This window comes from Lutjanus erythropterus, chromosome 8 (genome assembly GCF_056507025.1).
Source record: "Lutjanus erythropterus isolate fLutEry1 chromosome 8, fLutEry1.hap2, whole genome shotgun sequence".
Classification (NCBI taxonomy): domain Eukaryota; kingdom Metazoa; phylum Chordata; class Actinopteri; order Lutjaniformes; family Lutjanidae; genus Lutjanus; species Lutjanus erythropterus.
In genome coordinates, this window is record NC_139324.1 from 16,107,308 (window position 1) to 16,122,065 (window position 14,758).

General features: G+C 38.6%; 2 protein-coding genes across 4 annotated transcripts in view; one reads left to right on the top strand and one right to left on the bottom strand.

The window, feature by feature from the left end:
- The window catches only part of LOC146322654 (filamin A-interacting protein 1-like), a 28,192-nt gene extending 17,966 nt beyond the window's left edge, over nt 1-10,226 (top strand). For 2 of the 3 annotated variants that reach the window (XM_084724690.1, XM_084724688.1), the window contains one exon: nt 7,392-10,226. In XM_084724690.1, the coding sequence (XP_084580816.1) occupies nt 7,392-9,894 (2,503 nt within the window). In that variant the 3' untranslated portion in view covers nt 9,895-10,226. Of the gene's footprint in view, nt 1-4,810; nt 4,966-7,391 lie in introns of those variants that run through there. The other variant, XR_014771303.1, reaches the window with a different exon arrangement.
- cmss1 (cms1 ribosomal small subunit homolog) overlaps nt 1-14,262 on the bottom strand; it is a 40,971-nt gene extending 26,709 nt beyond the window's left edge. The window contains exon 1 of the mRNA XM_084724691.1: nt 14,197-14,262. Within this exon, the coding sequence (XP_084580817.1) occupies nt 14,197-14,233 (37 nt within the window). The 5' untranslated portion in view covers nt 14,234-14,262. The remainder of the gene's footprint in view (nt 1-14,196) is intronic.
- Between the last annotated feature and the right edge of the window lie 496 nt (nt 14,263-14,758).

The window sequence follows — 14,758 nt, forward strand, 5'->3', positions numbered from 1 at the left end:
ACCCTCGACAGCAGTGCTTGGTACAACTGGAAGATTTGTTAAAGGCAGCAGCTAAGAAAATTCAATATGTCTAAATTACAACCCTGGATGAAAATAGGAGCTTTGACAACAGAGTGCTGCTCTCAAATAAAGGGTATATTACATATCGGCAAAGTTTGAGGGTTTTCTTGGAAATGACCTTGAGGGTTCATGCTTGTAATTGAGGACAGGCTATGCAATGCCAACTCCTACTCAAATGGAAAGGGGACCTTCTGAACTCTTGGTTGGGAGTTGGTCTGTGGAGCAGAATTGCAAGGAATGAGAAGGATTTCTCTCTCACATTCCACTACAAGAAAAATATCTCATCTTACTGGGCCCTGTCCTGACAAAAGACTCCTCAGGGTCAAACCAGAATATCACACCCTCACACCCTGATCTGATTCGCAGCTTTTCAGCTGATCAGTTTGCAAGTGCTGAGGGTGAGAGATGGCAAGACTAATTTCCTAATATCTAAGGTGTACCATGAATAAAATGGTGTCTCTCGATAACACGGTTAGTGGGGTGCTGACTTTAGCAACATTTGGCTGTTTGCCTGATCTTAACTCATGTTTAAACAAAATGATTGTTTATGTAGTATCATTTACTCCCAGAGAGCCAGGCAATATTATACTGACTGGATGAAGTTCTACGTCTTTACTCAGTCCAGGCTGTACACTACAGATTTTACACCAAGTTATTAGTTCATCAAGTGGCCCTTCCTTAATCCAATATAAAAATGGCTCAGCATAGAGGTGAAATGGTATAAAAGTTTCCTGTCACAATTATTATGACCAAAATTATCATGGTTATCATTACTGTTAATATTGTTAAAATGTGCTGAAAATATTTTAGTACCCATAATTTAGATAAGTTTTACACTGGAAACCTATCAACAGTTTGTGAGGTCAAAAACAAACCTACGCTGCATGGTGTTCCTGCATCTGAGAGACATTGGCTGATAATGAAGAGTATTTACCGTGAGTTTTTCGAAGCATGGTAATCAAACACTACTGAACATCTGGAATTTTATCAGAGTTTATCATGAATCCAATCATCATTTTATCCCTAAATACTACATCCATAACGGTAATGCAATAAAATTCAACAACACCAGGCAGCCCACAAAAGTTGAATTATCTAGGGAACAACACCACAATTACTTTCACTATCAAATTAACTCTTGATTTTCTCAATTACTCAATTAGTTCTTTTGTCCAGAAAATGTCAGAAAATGGCATCAACTGTCAATCAGTGTTCCCTGAAGCACATTTAAGAAGCTGAAATCAGAGAATTTTTAAAAAGAATTAAAACAAAATAAAAAAAAAAATACATTTTTCTTAATTTTTCTCAAAATGATTTATCATTTATCAAAAAGTTGTAAATTAATTTAATAGTTGACAACTAACCAATTGATTAATAAACTGATCGTTGCAGCTTTAGAATCAACACCTCTCAAATACAACAAAACATTCTAACCTTTCTGAATGACAAACTTAAGTGCATTCAACATCAAATTATTGCATATTACAAACCAAAAACAAGTCAAGACAAAATGCTATCAACCACAGTGATCTCTGACTTTGAAACAGGAAGCCACTGTTGTAATCAGAGGATTAAAGAGAACGCCAACAATGCACAGAATACACATACATTACATAATTAAATTACGTAACTGGCAGTCAGTACATAACAAGGCCATATAGAATTCACATGTTGAGACAACACAGTTGATTTGGGACATATGCTGCAGACCTAAAGTAGTACTCTGTACTTTTGAATACATTGTTGACTCAATCAACCGATATATAAATTGCTTTACAATAAAAACAAAGGTGTCAAAGTGGTTTGTGATCAAGGGGTGTAACAAAAAATGACAAACTATGTTTAAAAATGCTAAGAATTTATTCTCCTTTTACATAATGTGTTGTGTTAGTACAGAGCTGCTGAATGTGGAGCTGACAGAAACTTTCAATAACCATGGAGACAATGTTTGCACATTTATAAACTATGTGTGCTTGTTCCTCGTCTCTGCCATTTATCTAAATAGTTTGGCCTCGTCTTTTCTGCTGCACTAATGTTCTGCAGTGTTGCGCAAGCTTTCATTACTTTCTTTAAAGATATGAACAATCTGCACGAATGTTCATGCTTGGCATGAAAATGCTTGAGAAAGCTCTGAAAAGTGAAGTTTAAAAGGAGTTACCCAAAAATGAAAATTCAATCATTGTCTACTCAGCCTCATGCTGACTGAGGGTCAGGTTTATTTTGTTAGTTTGTAAAACGCCTTCTGGAGTCTATAGGAAAACAGTGTTGCAGAATCTCCCAAACAATGTAAGTGCAATTTTCCTGTGAAACTGCGGCAGGGTTTTGCACACTACAAAACTAAACCTGACTCAACTGGCATGAAGGTGAGTAGATAATGACTGAATTTTAATTTTTGGGTGAACTGTCCCTTTAAATGCGTTCTTTAGGCTGTAAATTCTTGTGTGATGACAAAATGACATGGGGGAAACAGTTCTCTTTTAATTGGGGGCTAGATGGGTTTGCTTGACAGAAAGAAATACCACCAGAGGTTTATTTCCCCAGTGAAAGCTGAACTGGGAGCCATAGTGCCAAAGTGCTCTTGGAGGGGAACATGCGTCAGACACAAAACCTATATGTTTATTTTCTCCTGCTGCCAGTACTATCATCTAGCAAGCTAAAATATAATTTATTGTTAGGGCTGTACTGAATGTATTATTTATTTATTTATTTATTTTTTTACATTTGAAGCTTCTATTGAGGTTTTCGAATGAAGCCTTGAATGTCTGTAGTCATAGTTTTATGTGATCATAAAATAAGTAAGGGGCTGTGTCCATAAAGCGTTTTTCTCTGGCAGAAAAGTGCTGGCAGGGTGCTGGGGAGTGTTAGGATGAAGTGCTTGGTGGTGAGAGAAAAAAAAAACAACACAATGGGTTTTGCCTCTATGACAACAATGGATTTATCAACTATATCGATAACCCAATTATTGTTTCAGTCATTTCTCAAGAAAATCTTCTTTCTTAATTGTAAGGATTTGTTAAAGACTCTTTGGGGGTTGGGATGTTAGGTTGTTATGTTAAACTATCACAACAGAGTATATTTGTTTCACATATTAAATATTCTTTAGATGGCTACCCTAAGGAAAGTGCATCCATACAACTATTAACAAACTATTAACAGCTTAGTCATTTAGGATGAGGAAAAACATGCATTATATAAGCAGATACTCAAGGTTGCATTATCAGTACCAGAAAAGAAAAAGTTGTATTGATCCATCTCTAGTTTGGACTGTTGGTTGTTGACAAAGAAGCAATCTCAAGATGTTACTTTGAGCTCTGGTAAATTGTGATGAGCATTTTTCACCATTTTTTGATATTTTGTAGAATAAACGATTAATTGTGAAAATAACTGGTAGATTAATCAATCATGAAAATAACTTTTACAGGGCCCAAAAGTCAACTCAATTGCCTGTTGTAGTAAAGTAAGTAACAATCGGCCTCTTACATATGGAGATTTCTTGCTTTTCTTTGTTTATCATCACATTAAACTGAATATCTTTGGCTTTCAGACTAACAAAACAAGACATTAAAAGACATCACCTTGGACTTGGAAAAACTGAGATGGGCATTTTTAAATATTTTCTGACATTTTATAGATGCTGTGGCTCTAGATTTAACGTGATAATTAACTTTAGTCTTTGTTGTTATTTGATAACCACTAAATACTACAATTTATACAGGGGGAAAGTAAAATTGTGTTTGGGCAAGTAGACTTCTGACCAACTTCCCCAAGCAAGCAAGTGAAAAGACAGTAACTGAACCCTGCATTAGTTGCAGCCCTAGACCTATATGTTTATTTTCTCCTGCAGCATTGGTAGTATCATCATCTAACAAGCTAAAATATTATTTATTTTCCCATTATGATTGTTGTCATTCTTGTCGTAACAGATGGGATTAGCAGCGAGAATAATGAGAACATAATCTGTCATCCCTCCCTGCTCCATAAAACATGTACATTTAACTTGAGTAATACTATAAGAGAACAAAGGGATACAGGAGAAATTGATGATGCCAAAAGAAAGGTAAAAACTGAAATCATATCTGAGGTAAAAAAAAAAAACAAAATCAGAGAGAAAAAGAAAAAGATAGAGAAGCAGCATGGGGAGGAGAAAGAGTGAAAGAGAAACATATGGATGTAATTGAGGGCCGATGAATGATGTCATCTCACAGTCAGGTTATCAGGCCCCAGGCAAAGCAGCTACAACTCACAAAACATGTCTCTTTCTAAAACATATGGGCACACAACACACACACGACATATAATACAATATTCATGCTTCTAGATGAGCTACAGTTCCAGGACACGCCAACCTGCCAACCAGCACTTATGTAGCACGGTTAACATGTTTGCTCACGCTAATCCTGCAAACTGAGTGTTAGCCTTTCTAGTTTGAATTGTGTTTGAGGCTTTAGTTTTCTTTGCACTCACATGCACACGCACACACACAGACACACACACACACACACACACACACACACACACACACACACACACTCTGTCCTTCCCATTAGCCTCTTTGGCATGGCTACACAATGACCTCATCTAGAATGGGCTGAACTCCAGCAACACACACACACACACACACACACACACACACACACACACACACACACACACACACACACACACACACACACACACACACCAATAGAGCCTGTACAGTCCCATATAAGGACTTGCTGATGATGTAATGGGCGCCACTGCCTGCGAGTGAAACTCAGTGTGCAGAGCACTTCTCATAATGTTTGGTTTTCCGGATGGAATGTCCACATCACTGGGATCTCCGGGAAAGGGAGAGGTGAAAGAGTAGAGACAATTTATTCTCTGAGGATTTTAAAAAGGACAGAGGCCAACAACAGTACGGCACAGGTAGGAACAGTCAAAAGACTTGTGAACAGCGGAAAGATATTAAGTGCATGTAGAAATGTGTGCCATTTGAAAGCTTGCTTTTTTAACTGCCAGATGAGATTATGGGGAGAGTTAGACAGTTCTGCATGGGTTCGACAGATAAAGTGCCTTACAATGCCAAGTCGATAACAACAAAGGTGTGCACTTTAAAAGTTGTATATTTAAAGAGAGGAAGTCTCACTCTGAAACTTTTACACTGAAAACCTAGAGCGTTTAATTTTTAAGTTATCATTTTGCAATTCTTTACTTTTTAAAGAGACATTATTGACAAGGCAATACTCACAACTAAAGTTGAGAACATATAAAAATCAGTCTTGAGGTTAGGTAGTATAGCCTACTAATCAATTCTATTCGGAACATTAAATCTTTGTTAATTTAACTCACATACCTACACCCACACACAGTTGTAGGTGATGCGTAGCTTAATAGCAAAGGTATGGATGCTCTAAATGTTACATTTTTAAATGTTTTCTTAAAAAAAACTTTTACAATGTGCAGGTTCATATTTTAAATTTAACATTCGCTGCCCTAACGATCGTATCCACAAATTAATAGCAACTCTCCACATACTACTCTTGAAATATAGAAAAAAGCACTTTGTGTAATGATGACAAAAATGATACGCAGACTTTGAAAATAATGTCAGTACTCTGGATACCTTCAGTAGCAGCTGAGGCAGTTAAAAGAATGGATACTTTAACACTTTTTCAATACCACAATAAAATACTAACATTCAATAGTTTCAATTCAATGTTTTTTATTCATTCAATAGAATCTATAAAATTAAAATATGTAAGTGCTAATTCAAGACCTCGGCTCAGTTATTGTCCTCAAATTTGGCTTGCAGCATTCACTGGCTGACTAAAAAAAAAAAAATCCTATTTTGTGTGCCTTGGACTTTTTGCCTCTTTTTGCCATGGTATCAAAAGAGGTATTGAGTATTGCTTTTTTTTTTACTACTAGTATTGTATTTAAGTTTGAATTTTATTGTGACAACCCTATTAGAACAGTCCACACAGCCCCAGTGAGAAATCACTTGGAAGTGTGCCTCATTTGCAATAACACATGACACAGACTGCGTACAATGTGTATAAAATGCATTTGTACACTGCTGGTATGCATTTGGGGAAATGTGAGGAGTGACAGCACTTGGTAAATGTAGCCCGTCTGTAATTACTTATGGAACCAGGGGGAATTCCTGCCTCTCCTAGCTGGAAGTCGGGTAGCATTCGATGTGCACAGAAGGAGGGTGATTGGGTGCAGTGTTGAGGGTACTCAAGGGTAGAGGAACTTCTTAATTAACAAACACTTCCTGCCAAGGGACCATCTGCCATGATAGGCAAAACATCTTACAGGAACGCATGCTGCTGGGAGACAAGTGCAAAACAACATGGAATAACAGGGACATGTCTACATGTTTTAAGGCAGAGGGTTGCAATTTTTTTTCTCAAGGCAAGCCGAGGACCCACTTACAAGATAGAAGATATACCGGGCCCCGTGTATGTCCCTGTAGAGAGAGACGCTTTCTGCAATTAATGGGTGACGGGTGGATGACGCGTGCTTGCCTGGCAGGAGTAAGATTTATAGTCGTTACTAAGAGTTATAGATTATAAGATTAGAACCTAACCTATATATGATTGAAAATTTAAATATTATTTGTTGAACTAGAACTACTACTAGAAGTCTTTTGCAAAAATAAATGGCCTTCAGAAATATTTTTCAGGGTTTCTGCAGATTTCAACAAGTTAACTTTTAAGACTATGAATGTGAATTAAGGATGATTTTGCATCCATGCTGGCAAGAAAGTACAAGTATGCAGAGTTTGCATTAGTGGTTACTGGGTCAGTGTTGGTTTTGATGTTGTTAGAGTGATCAATACAAGACTGCAAGACTGAAGTTAATGTAACTTTAAACAAATAATATTAACTTCACAATTTTATCAAATTTTAAGACATGAAAAAAAACACATTAAATACATTTTAAGGCCTAAAATACTGATTATCTGATTTTAGACTTTTGAAGGACCTGCAAAAACCCTGTTTTTATATCTTAATTTAAATGGATTAATCTGATTTTTTTTTTTTTTTCATAGACTGTAGGCACACTCACAAATTAGACACGGATAAATGTACAAAAGAGAAAAAGTATTCCTAGTTTCTGCAGAAGTTTGAGAAAGGAGGAAATTGTGATTCAGATTCTTCTGAAAATGAAAATAAATGTTTATGCTGGAAATACACAACTTAGGAAATTATTGCTGTTTAAAAGGTTATGGCCAAGAGGCTAAGTATAAACATGAAACAGTGGCCTTGAAGGCTGAAATAAGAGTCAGTTACACAATAAAACCAGTCCACAACATCCTGTTTGACCTCATGTGTTTTTCTCTACAGACTCAAGCTCTTGCTTGAAAAGCAGAGAGAATACCAGGAGATCAAGGAGAAGAAAAGTGAAAAAGAAGTATCAACTCTAAAGAACGAGCTGAACAAGCTGAAAACTTTTGCACTGCTGGTTGTAAAGGAGCAACAGAGTCTGAGCGAGCTGCTGGAGGAACAGAGGCGTCGTGTCAGAGAACTGACCACCATCACTGACCACATCAAGCAGGAGGTCGGCGCTGCTTGCCCCAGTGCAACAAAGGAGGAGCTCAAATCCCATCTGGAGGTGGAGCACCATAACCAAGTTTCCATCTTCAACCAAAGCCAGAGCACCATGACAGCCCCAAGCCTGCTGTCAGAGGTGGAGGTACTGAGGAGGAGGGTTGTGGAAATGGAAGGAAAGGACGAGGAGCTGCTACGCATGTGGGACCAATGTCGAGACCTTGACCGCAGACTAGCGAAAGAAACCAGCCACTGCCGTAGCTTGAGAGTTGAAGTGGATCAACTCAACGGTAGAATTAGTGAATTAGACAGGATAGAGGAAGCTTTAGGTAAGAGCAAACAGGATTGCAGCATTCTGAAGGGCAGTTTGGAGCGAGAACGAGAGGTTAGCAAGATGCTGTCCAGTGAGCTTGACACTCTGAAAGTTAAGGTGAGAGAGCTAGAGGCCATTGAGGGCCAACTGGAAAAGAGTGAAGCGGGGATTAGACAGGACCTTGCCAAGCTCAGGTCGCTGACTGTCGCTTTGGTGGAGGACAGAAAAACTATGGCTGAGAGGCTCAGACAGGCTGAGGAAAAACTCAACAGGAAGGAGGGCAAAAGAAATGAGCAAAGCAATTTGGCAACAATGACTGAAAGACTGCGAGAGGAGAGGCAGCAGACACTGAGGTCTAAGGCAGATTTAGAGGACAGAATTAAGGGTATAGCAAAGGAAAAAGATGAGCTCCAAGACAGACTACAAACAGAGGAGGAGAGGAACAGAGAGCTGCAGAGTAAAATAATCATAATGAAGAAAAGGTTACAGGTCTTGGAAAACAGGAAAGAAAAAGAAGAGAAGTACACAAATAACCCTAACCATCACTGCCAAACAGAGGACAACAAAGTTAAAGAATTGACCCAGGAGCTAGATAGGCTGCGAAAGAGACTGCAGGACAAGGAGAGGTTGGAGGGGAAACTAATGAAGGTAGAAGAGGACTTTGAGTCCCTGGAAAAGAGGTTCATGGATGAACAAAGGAGGTGCCAGGCTCTAACAGAGGAGCTAGAGGTGGCGAAGAGGGAACTTTCCAGATACGACCAAGCAGAGAAGCAGGAGGTCAACCAAGAACACCTTCTGCTCTGCCGTCTTCAGAAGGAACAAGTTAAGTCCAGACTGTTAGGCAGAGAAGTAGACAGCTTGAAGGAGAAACTCCAGAAGCTGATGGGAACTGAGGAGTCCATCTGCAGGGTTCAGACAGATCATTCCACATTGCAGAGTAAACTGACTCAGCAGGAAGCCAGGAACAGAGAGCTGGCCAGAGAGATGAAGGAACTAAGCAGTGAGCTTGAGAGATATAGGCGAATGAAGTGTCTTTCTGATCTTCATCAGACCACCAGAGAGGTCCAAACTGAGGAGAAGGGTAGCCTGTCTCCAGACTACAGCGAGAAACAAGATGAAGAATATGAGGACGAGGACCCAAACCATAATGCAGAAATCATAAATAGACGTAGCTCTCTTGTCAACAACCTTAACAGCTTGAACAGCACAAATAATAACATAAGCCATGCACCCAACAGCATAGATATGCACCAAACAGTTAATGGAGAGGTGATGATGTTAACACACACACCAGGGCAGCCCTTGCACATTAAAGTGACCCCGCACCATATACTCAACACGGCCACACTCGAGATCAGCAGCCCCACTGGAGACACAGCTACATCCTACACCAGCACAGCTGTAATTCCAACAAGTGGAGCCTCACCTAAGCAGAGAATAACCATCATCCAGAACTCAGCCCTTTCTGCAGTCAATACTAAAACTCCCCCTTCAAGCCCTGATCGCACCATCTCCCCACTTAACGGAACACCCATCCCTCGGGTGTTAAGTCCAAATTCGTCACGCTCTGTGACACCTGACCACAACAACTCCCCCATTCAGATTGTCACAGTCAGGACCTGCTCTCCAGAACCAACGGATGTTGCTAACCAGACTGTCTTCTGCAAGACTCCAGAGCGACAGAACAGCTGGCAACATCAAAGGTCCAACAGCACCGAGACAAGTCCCAGTATCATCACCACAGAGGATAACAAGATCCATATCCATCTGGGGAGCCCATATGTCCAGTCTCTGAATGGTGTGACCCATAACATGCCACAGGCAGTTGCGCCATACTATCTCCGACATGAACAAAGGACTCAAGTGCTGGCAAATGGCTGCCATGTCAAAGGTGTTGGCAAGATTACAAGTAGCATTACTATATCCCCTGCTACCTCTTCAGCCTCACATTCCTCAAATATTACAGTAAGTGGCCTTTGTGATTAGGTTAAAATGTATATTCTGAACATAGAGTATTATGTTCTCCGTCACGGTCCTTGACTACACAACTAAAACAATACACTTCTTCTATTGAGAACCCAGTTGGTTGTATTTTGTAACAGTCATCAAATAAATGCTTTGTACTATTTGTCCAACAGGAACCATTGTAAAGCCTACTTGATAGTTAGTCTGTCCCAAGACTTAACTGACTTTAATGACCCTTTATTGAATGTAAGACATGTGTCTGTATGAGAGCTACATATACATCATCTTAATCAAATGTGTGATGTGCTTTTTATAATTTTGTGTTTCATAAATATTTTTTCTGTTCATTAAAAGTCTTGTTTTTATTTATTCACCTTGAAGATATTTGAGAAGGGGTTGCATCAACATAGCTAACAGGCGGCTGCTAATTTCAATGCAAAAACAGATGGAAATAAGAAAAAAAAACAAGGACACAACTGGACACATCAAACAAAAATATTGGTAGCCAATGTATTAGCCAAATGTTTTTCACACAATGACATAAAGGGAGAAAAACCTAAGTTACTGGGATAGAAAATGTTTATGTATCGGTCAAATTTGATTCAAAAGTTGAGTCACTTGCTATTTCAACCACAGCAGAATTCCTCACAATTCTGTGTGTGTAAGTGTGAAACCTCCGTTCAAATATTCACTGGATAACTACACTCATGTCTTTCTGACACAATACAGCTTGGAACACCTAGTATTTGTGGCGTTATTCAGGATTTATGGTAGATGGACTACTAAAAGCATTACACTGTAATAATCAGTCTTAACACTTTTGAAACTGTCAACCGATGCGTGATTAAATCCCTTTACAACTTTCACATAAATCCATGCTCTTGTTTCCTCAGCTTTTCCTCTTCAAAGTTTCTGCAGGTTGAAATCTACTTCACGTCAATTGTGTCAAAAAAGTAAGACAAAATGTCAGAACAAGCAACATTTTAAACAGCTTACTAACATCATCATTGCATAGGTGTTGCAGGAGTTTACGTTATTAGTGCAGAGTGGGTCCATGTTGGTTTTGTTTTGGACTTGTTACAATGTGATGAATACATTTTTTTCCTAAAAAACATATTTAAAAGTAATAGTAATAAAACTGTTATTAAATTAAATATTATATATTATAAAGTTAATAGTAACTTAAAAAAAAAAATAGCAAAAAATTCAGTGTTAAATAATTATAAATGTACTCATATCTTAATTACTTTTGTGCCTTTCTTTTGATTATAATCATCATACAAGGAACCTTCATATTCTGTTGATTTTTGGAGGCCCCTGGAGACAACGGCAGGACTGTTTCAACCGCAATAACTACAAAATAGAACACCAAAAACAAAATTATCTAAATAAAAATGTCTCATATAGAGGCATCAGTATTCGAGTATTTCATGACCAGTTAAAAACTCCTCGTAGAAGATTTAAATGTGCCCTATAAATAAACTGACTTGATTATTATCTGTATTTAGCGCAGCCAGTTCCTTTAAATAAATTAGAGAGTAGTATCAACCATAAAACCTTAACCACAGCACTCATGGTTTAAAGACAGGCATTGGGGTTTTTTTTCTAAGTCAGCACCACAAAATATATGGTTACTATGGCATAAATAAATGTTCTAACACACTAATTGTCTGTTACGTAGATTTAATAAATTCTATCTAGCTGCCAAAGTTGTGATGAGTGGGGACATCTAAATAGGAAACTAGGCGACAGCACTGGGGACATCATATGGCTTCTTGTGGTATGAGAGGCTGGGAGACAGCTGACATATCAGGTATATGATGACAAATGTGGAGAAACGTTAACCACGCTGACATCACCAGTTTTCCAGGTGGAAACCAGATGAGGCATCTGATGACAGTTTGGGGCAGAGCAGACTGTAGTATGACGGAAGCCTCATGAGAATCTTTGTCATTAGTGTGACTGTTTAGCCACAGGACACATCACCATAACAGCCATACTGCCTCTCATGAATCTCCTCTTTATTCTTGAGACTTCAAAGTCAGTGCCATGCTCTATCTATTAGGCTTCAGCTCTCCTTTTCTGTCTTGTCAATTTTCAGTCAGCCGCACAGCCTTTCCTGTCAGACATCCCGGTGATATAAATGTGAGTAAGGATGGCATGTCAGCGCGGGTAAAGCTGCCAAACAAGAAAAACAGAGTGATACACTTTCTTACAGATTTCTTCTGCATAGTGAAAAATCACCAGCACAACTGGCTGCAGCTTGATATGGATCCTCTAATATGACTTTAACAGAAGGGTCAAACTTAAAAGGGACAGTTTGCTGCAAAATCAATAATAATTTTGTTTTCCTCTTACCTGTAGTGCTATTTAACCATTTAGTTTGTTCTGGTGCGAGTTGCCGAGTTTCGAAGATATTGGCCATAGACGTCTGCCTTTTTTTGAATGTAATGGAATTAAATGACACTTGGCTTGTGGTGCTCATCAGAAAATACATTTGAAAAGCTCAAAAGCAATGTCTCTTTCCGGAATCATGACACGGCTGCTCAAGATAATCCACAGACTTTGTTGTGAGCAGTTTCATGTGGGAACTACTTTCTTTCTATTGCATAGAGCAGTGATTCTTAAACTTGCTACACTACATATCTCCTCAAAAAGTATTAGGCTCTCCAAGTACCACCATTATGACTGATGTTAAAATATAGCAGCATAGGCCTACACACTGTTCACGCAAGACATAGGTTTATACTAATAAGATTATTAATTGTTGACTGTTGTCAGCTACAGCCACACTGCCGTCACAGTAAGACAGTGGCTAACTGCACTTAAGTTTGCAACTGATCATGGATGATGCTTGCATGTACTATGAGCATGTGTGTGACTATGTAGTGTGCCGATATTGGAATAAACATATTACAGGGAAAGACAACATTTATTTTAAATAGATTTTAGATTTTTTCTTTTTAAATTAATTTCTTTTTATAATTTTATGAGCTTCTTCAGTGTACCGCTTGAGGGAGCTCAAGCCCCACCAGTGGTGGAAGCATAGTTTGAGAATCTAGGATGTAAAGAAAGTAGTTCTTATTAGTGTTGTCATGATACTGGAATTTCAAATTTCGATACCACAATGAAAAATGGACTCAACGTTCAACATTACAATGGACATAGCAAATGAGACAATTGACAAGAAGAAGACAGCACTGTGAGTAAGTGAGAGGGGGCGAGACTATGTAGGCACTGCAGCAGTGTGTCAACTCGCTGTCAGAGAGAGGAGAGACTGAGAAAGTGCAGCTGGTAGGGGAGTATTGATACAGTGATAAAAATAATATTGAAAGCATTTCAACTATTCAGTATCCATATTTTGATATTTGTGACAACACAACTACCAAAATGAAACCAGCAGTAACAATGTCATTATTTCTGGAAAGACATTACTTTTTTTAAAAGTAGTTTTTTGGCACTTTGAGCACCACAAGCTGAGTGCCATTTAGATCCATCCTGAGAAGGCAGATGTTTCTATGGTCGACATCTCCAAAACTCAGCAACTCACACCAAAACAATCTAGATGAATAAATAGTGCTACAGACCAGAGCAAAAATATGTTTTTTTGACTTGGGAGTGAACTCCTGCCTTTTACAAATAATGATGTCAAAACATTCTGGATAAAATGCACATGATCAAGGCTCACTCCACAATGGTGCGGCTCAAGCATCTATACCTGGCTGGTGGTAACAGTCATGTGTTCCACTTTCAAAAATTCAACACTATGACAACACATGCATCACAGTAAATAAATGTAGAGGAGTGAACATCAGGTTAACAAAACCTAACAGATAGTTATGCCCCTTTTCTCTGATCAGATTCCTTTAGGATGGATGAAGAAGCCAATCCAACAAGGATTACCAAAACCAAAGGATTAATAGAAGAAGCAACAGGGCTCTCAGTACAGGACAGAAGCATGACACCGCCCCCTCTGTGCATACAGGGAAAACACTGAGGCCCAACAGGCCTGTAACTACAACTTGTTTATCACTGTAGCCTGACGACTGTAGTAAAAATATGATTCCATGACATTAAAGGACACGTTACAAATGCATAACGCCAGACACCAATCACTAATCTGTCAAGTTATCATTATCTTTACTTCTACCATTCAATTATGTTATTGGTGGGTGCTTTTGTCATCCACAGTACAAACAGTACCACATCTTACTATCATTAAAACTAAGAACCTGTAAGCCGTAGTAAAAAGTTCTACAGTTCTGTAGTTTGAGTGAAGAACATTAGGCTGCACAATTAATCACATCACAGGAAAGGCCCTACCTTCCAGCAGAGTCCTCAGAAGGGCCCACAACACCATCAAAACCTCTTCTCACACACAGTATCACTTCCTCACACTCCTGCCATCAAGCAGACATTACAGGAGTCTGAAATGCATGACTTCAAGGCTCAAAAGGCCATGAGGCTGATGAACACCTCCAAGCTATTGCCCCTTACCCTCCCACCTCCACTGAACAAGACAAAGGATCTACTAATGCAACTGTGCCCATTCTTTGCACTGGCCATTTGTCATTAATGCAGAGACCCCACTGCCCCACACAACCAACTGAACACTTTTTTTTCTTCTTGTAAGCTGTTCTTTGCTATTTCTATAGTGAATATATAGTTTTTTATAATGTCATCTTTTGCACAAACTTCTATGCTGTTCTTTTCTCTTTGTTTTACAGCACATACTGTTTTTTTTTTCTGGTTTATACTGCAAATATTGTTTTTATATTGTTTTTCAATGTGTGTACCTCAATAATATTGTTGTTTCATGTTCTCTTTTAATTTATATACATATTTCTAAACAAAATTGATGGGAACAGGTAGAGAGGCATAGAGA